The sequence below is a fragment of the Prionailurus viverrinus genome, chromosome F1 (assembly GCF_022837055.1).
Source record: "Prionailurus viverrinus isolate Anna chromosome F1, UM_Priviv_1.0, whole genome shotgun sequence".
NCBI lineage: Eukaryota > Metazoa > Chordata > Mammalia > Carnivora > Felidae > Prionailurus > Prionailurus viverrinus.
The window spans coordinates 53,030,210-53,050,440 of record NC_062577.1 but is presented as its reverse complement, the minus strand read 5'-3'; the positions used below and the strand labels follow the sequence as shown (position 1 = coordinate 53,050,440).

Here is a 20,231-nt window from a genome sequence, read left to right as displayed (position 1 = left end):
GGTGCAGCAGGAGAGATCAGCCTCACCACCTTGATCTGAGCCAAGGAATGGAAATATTCACTAAAAGGAAGGAGTAAATTGATATACTCTGGGTTTCCAGAATGCTATTATTTCCTGCCAACGAGACAAAGGTATGGACTTTGGAGGCCTGTTAACAACCACTCCCGGGGCATCATTCTAAGGCAACAACTAATCGCCTGAGCTGAAAGTCATACTAGACTGGAGCCCAATCCCAATTTTGCCCCTTGTCTTACTTTTTTCATCTGAATATGGGTTGTAATAAATCCTGACCTCATACGACTTTGGAAATATTAATTAGAATAATTATGAACCACACCATGCAAATAATGTTTAATTATTGAACTTAATGATTTTCAATGTAAATATTGGGGAAAAGGGCCAGATGGAGAAGTACATCCAAATGCTTTCTGAATGCCTAAAATCAATTGTAGACGAGCAGCATTTAGTAGAGCAAATTCTTGATTATATAGGTGGTTGTCACTCACTTTCTGATTTACCCTTAAGGTCTGTATCTTTCTGCCAAGGCTTGTCTTTTATTTTCCTTATTTCTGCAGTAGAATGTTATTAAAAAATACAGGATGAGGGATTTTAAAATGTAAAATGTTCTTATTTGTTACTCATGTTTGTAAAATGTGACCTATAAACGCTAAAATAAGAATTTAATTATCTATGGGATTTTACGTCATAAAAATTACCCTTACCATTTTGTTTACGTATGAAATTTAAGAGTCTTAATATTGTAGTACGAAAAGTTTTGTGTCAAGAGACAGGTATGCGTCAAATTTTCTTTTTTTAGGCAGATTGCAATTGTAAACGCATTTATCTCTGAAAATAATGTTATATTATTTACCGTGGTTACGTGTCCAGGACAGTCCAGAAAAGCCTATCTGAATCATAGCCTACTTTTCCTAGAATAAGCATAAAATTTTAGAAATAAACTACCACAGATCATCGTATTTCTATGGGAAAAAAATGAGTTCGAGGACTCAACATGGGTAAATAGAAACTGATCTTCCAGCTACCTTATTTCCATTTTCATTCTAAACAGGGGGCGTGGCTACGGTGGGCTTTAGGAGGGCTATGGCAAGAGGAGATTTAAGATAGGAAGGCAATTAGTGGGAGAGAAGGAAGATAGGGATGACAAGAAACTATCAGTGTGGAAAGCTGTGGCTGTGCGTCTTTGTTCAAACTGTCACCCTTTTTTCTTTTCAGTTATCCCGAGAGCAGTCTGGCAATAAAAATAATAACAATGGTCACTTATTGAGAGCCCGCTGAATCAGAGGCATAGTCTTAAGTGAGGTTTCACATGAGTCAATCCTCTTACTAACCCTGAGAGGGAAGCATTGTTATCCTAAGTGTTACAGATGAGATAGCTGAGGCTTGGGGAGGTTAAGAGAGGTCTCTAGGATCACGTACGTAGAAGTGACAGAACCACCCGAATGAGCCATTCCAGCTGCCCAAACCACCAAGGGACGGAGAAGTCCAGCTCTCGTGGTGCTTTGCGTGGTTCTCACAATATTTTTATAATTGAAATCTTTGCCAACACCTAAAAATGGAGGATTTCATGTAAATATTTCCAGCTTCTCTCAAAGTAGATAGTTTGAAGTCACTAAGCCTGCCTTCTCGTAGGCAAAACCAGGTGGAGCTGAGGAGTGGCTGCCTCTGCAGAGAGAATGGGTGCTTTGCCGGGTTTAGGTTCTGTTTGCCCTCCGTCCCCTACACCCTTACTAAAATTGAAGTATATGCAGGAAGGTGCACAATTCATAACAAACACAGCTCACTGAATTCTCACAAATACAACATAAGTGTATCTACAACCTAAAACAAGAAGTAGGACATTACCAGCACCTACACTCACAGAAGGTCCCTTGCGTTCCCTTCAGCTGCTATGGCTTCAATCCCAGACATCAGAGATTATGTCTATTTTTTCATTTTAAATGTATGTTGTGTATTGGATGGCTTTACAATGGATTATATTTATGAGGCTCTCTATGTTATTGAGAGGAAAAGGAGGAGGAGGAGATAATTTTCATTGTTGTATTCTATAAACCACACTTTGATTTAAAATTTTTTTTAACATTTATGTATTTTTGAGACAGAGAGAGACAGAGCATGAATGGGGGAGGGGCAGAGAGAGAGGGAGACACAGAATCCGAAGCAGGCTCCAGGCTCCGCGCTGTCAGCACAGAGCCCGACGCGGGGCTCGAACTCATGGACCGTGAGATCATGACCTGAGCCGAAGTCGGACGCTCAACCGACTGAGCCACCCAGGAGCCCCACCACACTTTGATTTATGTGTTAAGTTTTTGTGTCTACAGTCAAAAAGTTTTTTCCAACATATTGTAACAATTTATGTTTCTACCAGCTTATTGGGTGAAAGTTACAGTAGTGCTATATCTTGTGATTGCCATTCTTTTAAAATTTTAGCTATTACAATGAGTATGTACTAGTATCTCATTGTGATTTTTAAAAGTTTCTTTGGGCAATAATTAACATATCATAAAATTCAACCATTTAAAACGTACAAGTTAATGGTTTAGGTATATTTACAGAGCTGTTCATCCATCACCATAATCTAACTTTAGAACAGTCCATCAGTCCACAAAGAAATTCACAGACATTAGCAGCTGCTCTCTACCCCCCTTCCCACCAGAAGGTAACAACTAATCTACCTTGCCCAATCTGGACCTTTCATATAAATAGAACTACACAATATGTGGTCTTCTGTGACTGGCTTATTTCACTAAGCACAGTGTTTTGGGGGTTCATCCATGTTGTAGCATGTATCAATACACTATTCCTCTTCGTTGCCTAATAGTATTCCATTGTATGGATATACCACATTTGTTTACCCACTCATCAGCAGATGGGCATTTGGGTTGTTTCTGCTTTAGGGCTATTAGAAAGAGTGCTGTTGTGAATATTTTGTACATATTTGTTTGGATTTCTTTTAGATATATATCTAGGAGAGGAACTGCTAGGTCACAGAATATGCATATGTGAAGTTCTAATGGCTATATACGAACAGTTTAACAAAGATATTACATAAAATTATATACCTACCAGTTTACTGGATGAAAGTTACAATTACTCACCATTTTGGTATTGCCATTAAAAAAAAATAAAATCCTTGTTTTAAAGAGTAGTTTTGGGTTCACAGCAAATTAAGAGGAAGGTACGTAAATTTCCCATATAACCCTTGCTGGCACACATGCACAGCCTGCCCGCCCCCCCATTATTAACAACATCCCCCAACAGTGTGGCACATTTGTTACAATTGATGAAACCACATTGTCACATCATAATCACCCAAAGTCCTCGCTACTATATGTCTTAACTCTTGTCTCCTCCAAGAAATTTTTCCCAACTATCCCCATTCCATTTTAATCCTATTATTTCTCATTTTAGGCATACAGGAAATAAAAAAAAAATTCTTATATTAAATAACCTTTTTTCCATTTTTAATTACACTCCAGATTCTTCATGCCAACTGAACTGAACTCTTTGAGGGTAGCAATTTACTAAAATTTTACTAAAATATACTGAAAAATTTCTGTACTCATATTACTTACAATACAATAACACTTGAAAATAAAAAATGTTCTTATTGAATCCTTGTTGAACAGAGAATGAGTAAATTTCAAGGTTTTGGAAAAATGAGTAAACTACTTAGACTCTAAAAATCACAAAATGATCTTGTGGGGCACCTGGGTGGTTCAGTGGGTTAAGTGTCCGAGTTCTGCTCAGGTCATGATCTCGCAGTTTGTGAGTTGGAGCCCCGCATCAGACTCTGCACTGATGGCTTAGAGCCTGGAGCCTGCTTCAGATTCTGTGTCTCCCTCTTTCTCTCTGTCCCTTGTGCACTCTCTCTCTCTCAAAAATAAATAAACATTAACAAAAAAAATTGTTAAACCTAAAAAACAAAATGATCTTGCTTGTGTTCCCTTCTCTCAGTCAGTGATGTGCTTAGCTTATAATAGTTAAGTATGAATGAAGGACTACATTTTTTAAACACAATTTTTTTTTTATCTTTCATTCAACTGGATTATTTTCACATAAGAGAGATGTGAAAATTAATTTTTGTTAGGTAGTTGTAGTTTAGAATTAAATATAAATGCCTTAAAATATATTAAGTAGAAACGACTACTTTCAAGCTGGAAAATAGGTTAACTGTGGAACAATGCAAGCCTAGCAAATAATCATTATTAGATTTTATAATAAGAGCTTGGGCTTCACTTGCAATTTGTACGGGCTTACAATCTCCCTTATAAGGTGGGCACATTAACTTCTCAGTTTAACATGAAACACACACTCTATGTTTCCCTTCTATTTGCTTCAGTGATTTATTCCAACAAGTATGAACAATTTTGTTATTTCTTAATATGAGGATTCCTCAGCATACAGACACCTCACTTTGTGGCAAGGACTGCTTAATGCAATGGCGTCCTAATGAACTGTATTCTGTAGTCATAACTATGAGGCTGAGAATTATAAACTAAACTCATTGTACTGATAAGTGACTACATCTGCTAGTACCAGCAGCACGGTGACTTCTTCATCAATGAGTTTAAGTGTTCAGACATGGAAGAATATACTTACTTAGCAATGCCCTACTGTGCTATGCGAGGGAACCTGCTGGGGACATTGAGCTCCAACAGGAGCAAGGCAAGCATAAGCCTCAGGCCGAGCAGGGATTTCACTCCATACTCACAGGAAAAAGTTTTGAATTATCAACTGGGAGAACAGAGAAGTGTTCTGGCATTGTGTGCTTTTTGTAGGACACAACAAATAATCACTTATATTCTCAGTCCAAATGAACGCCGTTTCTCTCATTTAGAGTCTTTCATTGGCAGTGGTTTATGAGAGAAGAGTCATTTACTGTAGAAGAGTTAGAAAGCTCATCATTAGAGATGTAACACAAAAGATGTAATGAGTATGGTTTTAGATATGCTTAGAGACGGTTTTAGATATGCTTAAAGACAGATGCTAACTAGAATTTAATTCATGGCATACAGACCAACCCAAACTATATTCTCCAGTGGGTCACTCACTCACTCACTCACTCATTTTTCAACGAAATTTTATTCTGATGCTTTAGGTAATGGTTTCTTGTGAACTGGAACTTGGACCAACTAAGCTCTACTGGTTCAGCAATTCTGCTGCTTTTAGGCATCACTATGACCTTAGACAAGTTCCACATACAATTTTGTGATTTTATTAATATCCACCTTTGTTCCCAAAAGGGTTTGAGCCGTTTTATGATGGAAAAAGAATAAAATGGAAGAGAACATCAGGGCAAAGTTAAAAAGCTGGAGAAAAAAAAATGTGATTGAAGGTAAAATTAGCACATGATGGACACCACATGGATAGGAGAGGTAGGCCGTAAAAGTGGGGGAACGGAGTAAAAAGGGGATACAATCAATAAAAAAGATTCAGCATTTCCCTAAGCCACAATACTATATTGTATAGATAAAGACAATTAAGGAAAATTACTAATTTACAGGTATAAAAGTTTAGTTTCCAGAAGGAACACTTTACCCAAGCAGCAATCATAACTTGACCTCAGGGTCAACCAACTTAGTGTATATCCAAATCTGTATCCAAAATAATATGCAACATAACTATAAATGAGACTAATTAAAAATAACATTCCACAAAGTATGCATTCAAGTGAGCAATGGTGTCTTTGTAGGCACTATTTCAGGAAGCTAGATGCTATTTTACAGCTTCCATTCCTTGAAAGATTTTTGGAACTTCCTTAACAACATTTATCCAACAGATATTCTGCTCTGCGCCAGGTGCTCTGCTAGAGGTTGGAAAAAGGGTATTTATCATGAGAGACAGTTATTTGCCCTCAAAGAAATTAGAGATGGGCTACGGGGAAGAAAGATATTATCTGCTTAACCATAAGAAAGTTGACGAGTATGTTGACTTCAGAAGAACTGGAGATCTAAGTCTGAATGTTCTCAGGGTATATACCTTTAAACATCCACGGTGTTATCAATGTTTTTAATGGGGCCAATATTCATTCAGAATTAATTGGTGAATTATCGCTTAGTTTTGGTCAGACACTATGTCTCACTAACTTTCTTGAATGGCTGATTCTGGGAATGTAGGAAGAAAATTGTATAGAAGTTGATGTAGCTAGGTAGTTTTCCGGAAGAAACAGATTGCTTTCCTCAATTGTGTTCTCTAGTAAGATTCCACATCTCAGTCTTCTCTCTACTGAATACAAGGGCATTTTTGGACTTGTCTGGGCACCTCTCTAGTTATCAGGAGCTTATGTATGTGTGTTTGGGGGAGGTAGTGGTGGTGAAGAACAAAACATGACAAAGACTGGCTATGGAGCACCTGAAGCATTCAAGAGCTTGGGTCTCAGAGATCAAGATAAAACTGGCCTTCTGAACAATGAAATACGTAGCAGTTCCCAAGAAGATATCAAGGGCTAGAATTATTTTTCTTGGGTGTCTATACATATATGGACACAGTGATAAAACTTCGAAGGAGAGGAAAAAAGAGGAAGAAGAGGAAGAGAAAGGAGGAGGAGGAGGAGGGCAATGAGGAGGAACAGGAAGGGGAAGAGGAAAGAAAGAAAGAGAAGTAAGATGCCCTCACAATTACTTTTGTTTATTCCAACAACAGGTAACTTTGAAGTACTGAGGTTATGTAATACCTCATAAAATGCTGAAAGTTATTTTAAAAGAATGTGTTCCCAAAATGTTGTGAGTACTGGCAGCAGCATTAGAATAAGATTCTAGTATCCTAAGATTATGACAAAAGAACAGGAATCATTTATTCCATTACTGTAAAGTAATATATATATATATATATATATATATGTATTCATTTATATATTTATATGTATTCATTTATATATAAAGTAATATAATATATCCTGTTAAAAATTAAAAAACAGAATAATAATCAAGGAAGAGAGAAATGAGGCTTGGTAGAGTTAGGAAACTTTAAAACCAGTGGCCAGTTATATACTCCCCACTCCATGTCTCTGATAATGTAATTTTGATTTTTATTTTCGTTAATTGTTTCTAGAGAAAATGAAGTTTGATAGTTGAATCATCCAGTCTGTTATGCATCCAGTCTGAATGCATAATGTTTCAAAGTCTGCTCTGTTCTGAATCTGGCTACTTCTACTCAACTTCTTACACTTTATAACACAGAGTAATTATTTACCATCTTCCATTATTTTGTGTAACACATCATAATATATTTTTTGATTCTATTTCTATTTCCCACTCCCAGATGACTGTGAATTCCTCCTTGCCATAAATATTGTCTTATTAAGAAAAGCTTTCACTTTTATGGTGTCCTTGAATTTTCTGCAAACCCATACTTACCATAACTCTCACCATTATTCACCAAATTTGACTTTAAATGAATGTTAACTGTTTTTAAAAAAGTAACACTGAAGATGTTTTAAAAGTGAATCTGGGGGTGCCTGGGTGGTTTAGTCGGTTAAGCATCTGACTCTTGATCTCAGCTCAGAATATGATCTCATAGTTCGTGAGTTCAAGCCTGGCTTGGAGTTCTCTCTTCCTCTCTCTCTGCTCCTACCCCACTCTCTCTCTCTCTCTCAAAGTAAATAAATTAACTTAATTTTTTAAAGTAAATCTGTTTCCTATAAAACTTCACAAACCATAATTCCTTGCATAATGCCTCATTATACCAATCAGCTTTAAAATTCCAGCTTAGACACTCAGAATGACAAGGGCAAGGTTATGGATTTAATCACAAGATTTGCCACGTAGCTTTGAAGTGGACAATGTTCAGACTCTTTCTAGTACCAGCTAATTGTCTTCTGAGTTTGTACTGAAGTCAGAATCAACAAATATTCACCTACCATCTACAAAATACCTAATAGACTGCCAATTGCTATTACAGATTCAAAGGGTTAGAAGGCGTACCCTAAAATTTCACAATCTAATCAGTGAGACACTTGTTTTTCATTCAGAAACCACTTATTAAGTGAATTCAATGTGCTAAGCACAACCTTTAATGGCCAGATTACTGTTGCACTCTCTTTGTAGTAGAGACCCGCAAATGTCTTCTCGATTTGAGGGAGGCTACACGTTTCTGGTCCCATACCCACTGGTCTTTGTCTGTGTTCACAAGTTCGATGTCCTGAGGGGGTTCTAATGGCTCTGATGAGTCCCTCTTTCCCTCAGAGCGGAGCTGTCACACCATACCACTTCATTCCACTCATACTTTAAACCATTCATCATTCATACTTACGTGTTGGCTGCCTTTAACTTGGGTACCTCAAACTGGCTTCATCCATTGTGACTAGGGCAATGGGGTCAGTATATGGCCACTTCAGGGGAGCCATTTATGGCACTTTTGGTCACCAGGGGCTGTGGTTGTGACAGAGATTCTCAGAGGCAAGATACCCACTATTCACACACTATGTGTACATAGATCCACACTATAATTATGAGCAGTTGGCTATAAAACGTTATAGTTCGTTGAATCACTGTAAGAAGTATGGTTTAAGTGTACTTTCTGTAGGATACTCATTTTTATTTTACTATTATAACTGCAGAATTTTTGAATGAACCAAAGGTGTTTCCAATTTTTTCTTTGGGACAAATAAGAGAGAGAGAAAGAGAGAGAGAGAGAGAGAAACTCCAGAGGTTAAAAGACTTGTGTCAAGGTCGCTCAGCAGTCACAGAAGTAGAATCCAGGAATCCAGGCAGTGGGGGTCCTTCTATTCCACACTCACTTCACACTTTAACCTCCTTTTTACCTTTTGTCTTCTTTTACTTTCTAAAAACAAAACGGTACAATGAACGAAGAAAAAGAACCCAGTAACAAGAGTTCTCAAATTCTCTATTTAAATCTTGCTCACATAGAGTTAGCTCAGTTAGAAGTCTGGGAGGCTACACCATGATATGATTCATGCCCAGCCCTGCTGGAATACCCTATTCTTTGATCTCTGTCTACACCGCTGCAGCTCCTGGTAGACATGCCGATCATATGTGCCACCGGACACATAGAATGCCCAGCCCACCTGCCTCAGTCAAGGAGAAGCAGCAGACTGTCTTTCTACAGGCAAGTGGGTTGTTGTATTATCCTTATTCAAAGGACCACAGAGCCAAGAAAAAGATGCTAAAGATACCTTGGTTTTTGTTTCGTTTTATTTTTTGCCGATTCATTATTACTAAACTGGAAAGGGTTATAAATTCACATAGTGTCAAACTGAATGACAAAGTTTCATCATTTCTCTTATTGAATTAAAAAAGTAATCCCCCAAAGGCATATATATAGCTTATATGCCTGATTATTCCTTTCTCTTCAGAAACCTTCTTTTTCCTTACACGTTTGCTAAGACCTTATTTCTTCTGGGAAAAGACAATAGAATCTCACCCCTTTCCTAACTCAGGTGCTGACTAAATGTACTTTTTATTTTAATTTTTTTTCTCAGCTGTTTGAGTGATTTATGTGCCAAATTCCTATGAAAAGGGGTATGGGATGGGGGGGGGGGGAAGTACATTGGTTTTCATGCATCATAATTTAATTAAAACAACTCATCTGGCCTCAAAATTTAACCACATTTTAGCAGAAAGATAGCTTGGACCAAACAAAGAAGAATCTGAAAAACTTGGAGAGCACATAATGCAAGACAACTCACACTGATGCCAGACTAACCAATGATTTCACCTTATTTTGCTAATGTTTATTTCACTTGAGTCTTTAAAGAAACTCTTCTGCCTGGAAAGATGGATGTAGCAGTCTTTATGGCAAAGCAGTCTATATCCTCCAAAGGCTCTAGTATGATCCGATTTTCAACAAAGCTGCCTTTAGGAAACTGTAACCAAAGGTTACAGAAGTAAGCAGTTATAAAGAAAAGTTAAAGAAATTATAAGGAGTCATATTCTTTGCAGAGAGCAGATTTTAAAATACGTGCGTGTTTAAAATCTAATTCACTCTCAGCCATTTCCAGGCTGAAATCTTAGTGTATTAATCAAAATGGGTAGCGTTGGCTCTGTTTATCCTAAACGCAGACGTGCTGAGGAAAGAAAGATTAATCTGGTAAAGGCATCACTATTCTAATCGGCCTGATGGGAAAAAGTAGTATGGGTGTAAGAGGCAATGTAGGGTGAGTTATAGTGAAGTGATGAACTACCTTGAAGCTGAAGCAATCAAATAGATAGCTCAAAAAATTACTATGGCATCTTTATTCAACACTTTGGGGCAAGTGTCCCCGTCTTGGCCTTCTTTACAAAGAACAGAAGCACTCTGTTGTATTTGCTGAAATTAAATCTTAATAGGAGAGCCTCAGCTAAGGCTGCTACCCTCCACTTACCAAAATTAAACACTAGGCATTAATTTCCTTTCCAAGAAGAGGAGATGACATTTTGATAATATTTTCAATTCACAAAATAGTTCCAGATCCAAGAGAAGCGTTAGCAAACATTTTTTTTTTAATTTCTATCTCATATTTCCGTCACATATCTGTGCATTGGGCACTCTTTTTAATTAAAAGTAATGTGAAACATTTGTTACTCATCCTTGTCTTCCTTATAAATAACTTAGCAAGTAATTATTTTGTCTTCAGAAAAAAAGATAATTGTCTCTAAGTTACGATGATTGAATCGAAGAAAGTCAAGATGTTTCTATAATTGGTAAAGAAGGGCAAGTAGCCCCTATTGGAGTATTTTGTTTCAACACTTTGCTTTTGTCTGATTAGAGGCAAATTTCACAAAATGAGACTACAAAGAGGCGTCATCCAAAAAGAAAATCATAATCTCACTATTTAGGGATAACTATTGCTAACATTTTGCCTTTTAAGAATGTATACATATGCATGTAATATGCAAATAAGTGTATGCGTGCTTTTATATATACATGCACATTATATATATACATGTACACACACACAGTTTTAATGAAATCGGACTACACAGGTTCTGTTGAATTCAGCCTTCTTTTCTTAGAAATATATTATAAGCATTTTTTTCAAACTAATAGGTAAAGATCTATGTTGGTATTTTTGATGTCTTCAGAATGTTGCATTTCATGTCCTCATTTATTTAACTCAGCATTTACTGAGTGTTCATGCTGTTTTCAACCTTTCACCATTATAATGGGCTCTATCTTTGAACTAATATCTGAAGTCATACACAAATATGGAAAATTTTATGTAAACCATTTCATCCTGGGGGCACCAGCATGGCTCAGTCGGTTAAGCACCTACTTCAGCTCAGGTCATGATCTCGCAGTTTTTGAGTTTGAGCCCCGCGTCGGGTTCTGTGCTGACAGCTCAGAGCCTGAAGTCTGCTTTGGATTCTGTGTCTCCCTCTCTCTCTGCCCCTCCCCTGCTCACGCTCTGTCTCTCTCTGTCTCTCAATAATAAATAAAGGTTACAATTTTTTTTAAAACTACTTCATCCTGTGAGTCACAGATACTAGATAGATGCTCCAATCTGTGCCGATACTTTATAAACCTTTGAAACCACAATTCCACTTGGCATTATATGTATGCTTTTGTATTAGTTCAGGATATTTCATATTTCCCTTCATATATTCCCCTTCATATATTCCTTTGGAGTAGTTAAGAGGTAGATATTAGTGTCTACATTTAACACATAGAGCAACTTTGAGGCATCCAAAGTTGTAAGTGGGGAGAGAAGTTAAACTAACGTGAAATCTACAGAACCCAAGTTGCTTGAATCTACTCTGTGCTCTTTCCAATGAACCAGTCCTGTTTTTCCCTTGCTTCTTGGTGGGGGAGGCTGCCTAGGGAATTTCACCCAGCATGATTTCTCACTGCTGCACTTTTCCCTCAACTGAAGTCATCTTTGCTGTCTTCTTATCATACCTCCTTTAATTTGGTTGAAAGTGCCACAGTCCCTATTAGTCTTACTTTATTATAATCGCTTGCTATTCTAAAACTTCTCAGTAATTAAACAGTTTTCACTGAGAGCTTATTTTGTGATCTTGAAGTTTATATGGGTATCTCTGTTCTTTTCTGTACTGTAAACTTTGATAATCAGAGACCTTAGACACTACTTATTTGGAATCCCCTAAAGACAACTCATATTTCAAATAGCACACATACTGAATATAATATTTTATACTATTTTAACTTTTGGACACTATCAGTATTTTTTTCATTGCATTGTGTAAACCTATTTACTGTATTAATTAACTTAAAAGGTTACCTCAGATTTTTGTCAGTTCTCTTAATGTGTTTTGAGTCTATTTTGGAGATTTGAAAAAGAAAATCCATGATTTTTGAAGTTAAAGCCATTAAATCAGAACAAAAGATAAAGTTTTATTATAGATAAATATTATAGCACAGTTTTAAAAATGCTTGAGAGTTAAAGTCAATCTTGTTTGATTTTTAAAATGTTTTTAATATACTTTTTGAAATACTTCTTAGCAAAATAGCATACCTTTATATAATTTGTCCAGCTTTTGAATATAATTTTCCATACTTTGAGAAGAGATCAAATGATGGTAATACAGTTTGGAAATCCTGGGAGGAAAAAGATCAAAGATTACCACAGAGACCTTACTTTGTATTATTATTATTATTATTATTATTATTATTTCATTGTAATTTATATTATATTACACTTTTAGATAGCTATTTAACTGCACTTCACATTTCCTGTCATATCCTCAAATCAGACAAAATTAACAGATAATTGTTATCAGTTGAAAGCCAGAGGTACAGAAGTTTCCTTAAACACACAGCTTGTCATAGTCATGGGTGGCACTATTAAGAACCTCTGAGTGATGCAAAGACCACACCTAGTCACCTATCTTAAAGGAGCTTACGATCTAAATTTTTTTACCTTGACCTGTAAGTCCCCCCACATAGTTGTACTTTTGGGTCCTTTTTGGACATGGCTTCTTTTCCTCTACATTCCCCCTCTTTTGACCCTCTTTAGCCACACTTGTTTACGGAACACATTTCTTCCCAGTCTTTATAGTTACAGACGCCTCCACCTGGACAGCTTTATCTCCACTTATTTCCGTGGCTCATTCCCTCCTTTTATCACATCTCTGTTCACAGAGGCCTTCCCAGACTACCTGTATATATAAAATAGCACTCCTAAAACGTTCTATTGTCTTAACTGGCTCTATTTTCTTAATTGCCGCTCCAGGATATTGAATATTTATTTATTTTGTGTCCCACATGAGATTATAAGCTTCATAGGAATCGGTGCTTTGTTTTGTAAGAAACAGTTGTTGACTGAATGAATGACATGGGAAAGCTGATATACCCAAATACTCATAACAGAGGGCAGACTGTGGTAAGTACCATAGCATTGATTCAAATGAATGCTAAAGGAGTTTAGAGGGGAAAAATCATTTTTTTTTTACTCAGTACCCAGAGAAGCAGCATTTGAGTGATACAAATGGATGCTCTTCATGCTTGTTAAAAAGGCACAATAAGAGGTAAAGTACTAAATCAACAGTGAATGCTATCGATAAATGGTCAGACTATAAAAAAATATATGTGTCTCCTTGTAAAGGAGGCCTATACTTAATGGAGATGATTTGGGATAGTTTTCTTTTTCTTTTTTTTTTTTTTTTAAGAAAAACTTGGAAACAAGGACCTTTGCCCTGAGCCCACCTCTTACAGAGTTCATCCATTACAAACACACAAAACATACATGTACTGAAGAACATGAGAGTATCTTTGCCACTAGGGACCTGGCTCTCTCTTCCGGCTAGAGGTCTTAACCCTAATTCTCTGCTTTTAGGACCAACGTTATCCAGGCCCCAGGGAGAAGCCCCACACCTGTCGCTCTGTGTTAGTGAAACAAAGTGACAGAGCCCAAGGGACACGAAGGCAGTTATGCTTTAACAGACGCTGCTTTTGAGTATGAAGAGAATTTAAGCGACAGAAACACTTAGATAAAAAACTAATTAATTTGAAAAAAAATAGCAAAAATGCAACGGAATTTTATATAATCAAGTACTATTTTCCTGTGGTGCCCAATATCCACATTCTTGCTTTCTTTTTAGTTCAAATTGTGATTCTAGAGGTACTCAAGAATCGACACGGTATTTGCAAGGGTTGCCAATGACATAGTAGGAGCATTTTGCAGTAGTAAATAATTCATATTACTCTTAAATTTGAATGTATGGAAGTTAGGCATATGTGTGAAGCATGGTAGTGATTTTTTATGTAGGCACACAGAAATCTACAACTGTGAAGAGTTTTCTTTTTAAAGTTTCTTTTTATTTTTTAAATTTTATTTATTTTATTTATCTATTTTATTTTATTTACATTGAGAGAGAGAGAGTCGGGGAGGGGCAGAGAGAGAGAAAGACAGAGAATCCCAAGCAGGCTCGTACTATTGACACAGAGCCCTACACAGGACTTGATCTCATGTACCGTGAGATCACGATCTGAGCTGAAATCGAGTTGAATGCTTAACCATCTGAGCCACCCTGGCGTCCCAAGTGTTTTCTTTTTATAAATACACACGGCAATTTATTTTTCAAAAAACTAAATGAGAGATTAAAGGAAGATGGAGGCGTAGGAGGACTCTGGGTTCACCTCGTCCTGCCGATCGCTTAGATTCCACCCACATCTGCCTAAATAACCCCCAAACCACCAGAAGACTAGCAGAATGGACTCTCCAGAGCCAAGGTAGACAAGAGGCTCACGGAAGAGGGTAGGAACGGTGGAGAAGCGGTGTGCGCTACACAGTCCTGCAGGAGGGAGCTGGGGCGGTGGAGGGGCAGCCCACCTGGCAAGGCAGAGCCCCCGAGTCTGGTTTGCAAAAGCGGAGGGGCCGGACTCCATGAGTTCTGACAGCCATTGGGACTTAACATCTGGAATGTTAAAAGTCAACAGTTCTGCTCTCGGAGAGCACGGAGGGCAAGGGGATGTGGGGAGGGAGAGTTGTTGAGCACCTGAAGACAGAGCTCAGCTCAGTGGGGGAACAAAGGCGCTGGCCAGCGCCATCTCCCTCTCCCATCCCCCAGCCGAAATTCCAAAGGGAACCAGTTCCCGTCACCGAACTTGCTTGCACGGTGCAAATGCCCTGGATTCTGTGGCTCCATCCCTCTGACGGGCCTGCCTCCCTCCCTGTGCTGCAGGGCCCCTCCTGCAGGTGACCACCGACAGCAAAGGGAGTTAAGCCTGCCCCTCCCGCCCCTATGCTTACCTTGCAGATCCACCTTAGCTAATACGCCCTAGGCCAGATCTCATCGAAGCAGCACCACAAGGCTGGCAGTGTGCAAGCAGCCCAGACAGGGGCCACACCACTCCACAGTGAGTCCTGCCCCTAGGAGAGGGGAAGATAAGGTACACACCAGTCTGACTGTAGCCCCAGCAGTGGGCTGGGGGCAGACACCAGGTCTGACCGCAGCCCCACCCACCAACACAAGTTACTCTGGACAGTACAGGGGACATGCCCTGCAGTTTGGAGCTATAGCAGGGACTACCCAAAATGATGAAATGGAAGAATTCTCCTCAAAAGAAACTCCATGAAGTAGGGACAGCTAACGAATTGATCAAAAATGATTTAAGCAATATAACGGAACAAGAATTTAGAATAATAGCATAAAATTAATCGCTGGGCTTGAAAAAAGGATAGAGAACAGCAGAGAATCTATTGCTACAGAGATCAAGGGACTAAGAAATAGTCATGAGGAACTAAAAAAAGCTATAAATGAGCCTCAAAATAAAATGGAGGCGACCACAGCTCAGATTGAAGAGGCAGAGGAGAGAATAGATGAATTAGAAGATAAAATTATGGAAAAAAAGGAATCCGAGAAAAGGAGAGATAAAAAAATTCAGGAGTATGGGGGAGAGGTAGAGAACTAAGTGATGCAATCAAATGGAACAATATCCGTATAATAGGAATTCCAGAAGAGGAAGAGAGAGAGAAAGGGGCTGAAGGTGTACTTGAACAAATCATAGCTGAGAACTTCCCTGATCTGGGGAAGGAAACAGGCATTGAAATACAAGAGGCACAGAAAATTCCCTTCAGATATAACTTGAATCGATCTTTTGCACAACATATCATAGCGAAACTGGAAAAATACAAGGATAAAGAGAAAATGCTGAAAGCAGCTAGCGATAAACAGGCTCTAACTTATAAAAGTAGAAACATAAGAGTAGTTACAGACCTATCTACTGAAACTTGGCAGGCCAGAAAGGAATGGCAGGAAATCTTCAATGTGATGAACAGAAAAAACATGCAGCTGAGAATCCTTTATCCAGCAAGCCTGTCATTCAGAATAGAAGGAGAGATAAAGATAAAGGTTTTCCCAAACAAACAAAAACTGAAGGAATTCATCACCACTAAACCAACCCTACAAGAGATCCTAAGGGGGATTCTATGAGTGAAATGTTGCAAGGACCACAAAGTACCAGAGACATCCCTACAAGCATGAAATCTACAGACATCACTGTGACTCTAAACCTATATCTTTCAATAATAACACTGAATGTAAATGGACTAAATGCTCCAACCAAAAGACATAGGGTATCAGAATGGATTAAAAAAACAAGACCCATCTATTTGCTATCTACAAGAGACTCATTTTAGGCCCGAGGACACCTTCAGATTGAAAGTAAGGGGATGGAGAACTATCTATCATGCTACTGGAAGTCAAAAGAAAGCTGGAGTAGCCATACTTATATCAGACAAACTAGACTTTAAATTAAAGGCTGTAACAAGAGATGAAGAAGGGCATTATATAATAATTACAGGGTCTATCCATCAGGAACAGCTAATAATTATAAATGTCTATGCCCCAAATATAGAAGCCCCCAAACATATAAAACAATTAATCACAAACATAAGCAACCTTATTGATAAGAATGTGGTAATTGCAGGGGACTTTAATACCCCACCTACAACAATGGATAGATCATCTAGACACAGGATCAATAAAGAAACAAGGGCCCTGAATGAGACATTGGATCAGTTGGACATGACAGATATATTTAGAACTCTGCATCCCAAAGCGACAGAATATACTTTCTTCTTGAGTGCATATGGAACATTCTTCAGGATAGATCACATACTGGGTCGCAAACAGCCCTTCATAAGTATAAAAGAATTGAGATCATACCATGCACACTTTCAGACCACAATGCTATGAAACTTGTAATCAACCACAGGAAAAAGTCTGGAAAACCTCCAAAACCATGGAGGTTAAAGAACACCCTATTAAAGAATGAATGGGTCAACCAGACAACTAGAGAAGAAATTAAAGAATATATGGAAACAAATGAAAATGAAAATACAACAATCCAAACGCTTTGGGATGCAGCGAAGGCAGTCCTGAGAGGAAAATACATTGCAATCCAGGCCTATCTCAAGAAACAAGAAAAATCCCAAATACAAACTCTAACAGCACACCTAAAGGAACTAGAAGCAGAAGAGCAAAGACACCCCAAACCCAGCAGAAGAAAAATAAGTAATAAGGATCAGAGCAGAAATAAACTATATAGAATCTAAAAAACTTGTAGAGCAGATCGATGAAACCAAGAGTTGTTTTTTTTTGAAAAAATAAACAAAATTGATAAACCTCTAGCCAGGCTTCTCAAAAAGAAAAGGGACATGACCCAAATAGATAAAATCATGAATGAAAATGGAATTATTACAACCAATGCCTCAGAAATAGAAGCAATTATCAGAGAATACTGTGAAAAATTATATGCCAACACACTGGACAACTTAGAAGAAATGGACAAATTCCTAAGCACACACACACTTCCAAAACTCAAACAGGAAGAAATAGAAAACTTGAACAGACCCATAACCAGCGAAGAAATTGAATCAGTTATCAAAAATCTCCCAACGCATAAGAGTCCAGGACCAGATGGCTTCCCTGGGGAATTCTACCAAACATTTAAAGCAGAGATAATACCTATCCTTCTCAAGCTGTTCCAAAAAATACAAAGGCAAGGAAAACTTCCAGACTCATTCTATGAAGCCAGCATTTCTTTGATTCCGAAACAAGACAGAGACCCAGGAAAAAAAGAGAACTACAGGCCAATATCCCTGATGAATATGCATGCAAATCGAATTCAACAGCATATAAAAAATATTATTCACCATGATCAAGTGGGATTCATTTCTGGGCTGCAGGGCTGGTTCAACATTCACCAATCAATCAACATGATACACCACATTAACAAAAGAAAAGATAAGAAACATATGATCCTGTCAATCGATTCAGAAAAAGCATTTGACAAAATTCAGCATCCTTTCTTAATAAAAACCCTCGAGAAAGTCGGGATAGAAAGAACATACTTAAACATCATGAAAGCCATTTATGAAAAGCCTGCAGCTAATCTTGTCCTCAGTGGGGAAAAACTGAGAGCTTTCCCCCTGAGATCAGGAACATGACAGGGATGTCCACTCTCACTGCTGTTATTTAATATAGTGTTGGAAATTCTAGCATCAGCAGACAACAAAAGGAAATCAAAGGCATCAAAATTGGCAAAGATGAAGTCAAGCTTTCCCTTTTTGCAGATGACGTGATATTATGCATGGAATAGACTCCACCAAAAGTATGCTAGAACTGATACGTGAATTCAGCAGTCACAGGATACAAAATTAATGTACAGAAATCAGTTGCATTCTTATACACTAATAATGAAGCAACAGAAAGACAAATAAAGAAATTGATCTCATTCACAATTGCACCAAGAATCATAAAATACTTATGAATAAACCTAACCAAAGATGTAAAAGATCTGTATGCTGAAAACTATAGAAAGGTTATGTAGGAAATTGAAGAAGATACAAAGAAATGGAAAAACATTCCATGCTTATGTATTGGAAGAATAAATAGTGTTAAAATGTCAATACTACCCAAAGCTATATACACATTCAATGCAATCCCAATCAAAATTGCACCAGCATTCTTCTCAAAGCTAGAGCAAGCAATCCTAAAATTTGTATGGAACCACAAAAGTCCCCGAATAGCCAAAGTAATTTTGAAGAAGACCAAAGCGGGAGGCATCACAATCCCAGACTTTAGCCTCTACTACAAAGTTGTAATCATCAAGACAGCATGGTATTGGCACAAAAACAGACACATAGACCAATGGAATGGAATAGAGACTCCAGAATTGGACCCACAAAAGTATGGCCAACTAATCTTTGACAAAGCAAGAAAGAATATCCAATGGAAAAAAGACAGGGTCTTAAACAAATGGTGCTGGGAGAACTGGACAGCAACATGTAGAAGAATGAAACTAGATCACTTTCTTACACCATTCACAAAAATAAACACAAAATGGATGAAGGACCTGAATGTGAGACAGGAAACCATCAAAATCCTAGAGGAGAAAGCAGAAAAAAAACTCTCTGACCTGAGCCACAGCAATTTCTTACTTGACACATCTCCAAAGGTGAAGGAATTAAAAGCAAAAATGAACTATTGGGACCTCATGAAGATAAAAAGTTCTGCACTGCAAAGGAAACAATCAACAAAACTAAAAGGCAACCGACAGAATGGGAAAAGATATTTGCAAACGACATATCGGACAAAGGGCTAGTATCCAAAATCTATAAAGAACTCACCAAACTCCACACCTGAAAAACAAATAATCCAGTGAAGAAATGGGCAGAAAACATGAATTGACACTTCTCTAAAGAAGACATCCAGATGGCCAAGAGGCACATGAAAAGATGCTCAACGTCACTCCTCATCAGGGAAATACAAATCAAAACCACAATGAGATATCACCTCACGCCAGTCAGAGTGGCTAAAATGAACAAATCAGGAGACTATAGATGCTGGAGAGGATGTGGAGAAACGGGAACCCTCTTGCACTGTTGGTGGGAATGCAAACTGGGTGGGTGCAGCCACTCTGGAAAACAGTGTGGAGGTTCCTCAAAAAATTAAAAATAGATTTACCCTAATGACCCAGCAATAGCACTGCTAGGAATTTACCCAACGGTTACAGGAGTGCTGATGCCTAGGGGCACTTGTACCCCAATGTTTATAGCAGCACTTTCAACAATAGCCAAATAATGGAAGGAGACTAAATGTTCATCAACTGATGAATGGATAAAGAAATTGTGGTTTATATATACAATGGAATACTACTTGGCAATGAGAATGAATGAAATATGGCCTTTTGTTGCAATGTGGATGGAACTGGAGACTGTTATGCTAAGCGAAATAAGTCAAACAGAGAAAGACAGATACCATATGTTTTCACTCTTATGTGGATCCTGAGAAACTTAACAGAAAACC

The 20,231-nt window shown here is 37.9% G+C and overlaps 1 protein-coding gene across 3 annotated transcripts in view; it reads right to left on the bottom strand.

Annotated features, from left to right (window-relative positions):
- Positions 1 to 404: 404 nt before the first annotated feature.
- SPATA17 (spermatogenesis associated 17) overlaps positions 405 to 20,231 on the bottom strand; it is a 204,961-nt gene continuing 185,134 nt past the window's right edge. Inside the window, exons 10-11 of one of the 3 annotated variants that reach the window (XM_047840794.1) lie at positions 12,434 to 12,516; positions 405 to 569 (exon numbers count right to left, since the gene is read on the bottom strand). In XM_047840794.1, the coding sequence (XP_047696750.1) occupies positions 12,436 to 12,516 (81 nt within the window). In that variant the 3' untranslated portion in view covers positions 405 to 569; positions 12,434 to 12,435. Of the gene's footprint in view, positions 570 to 8,540; positions 8,803 to 9,825; positions 9,845 to 12,433; positions 12,517 to 20,231 lie in introns of those variants that run through there. The other 2 variants (XM_047840793.1, XM_047840795.1) reach the window with 2 other exon arrangements.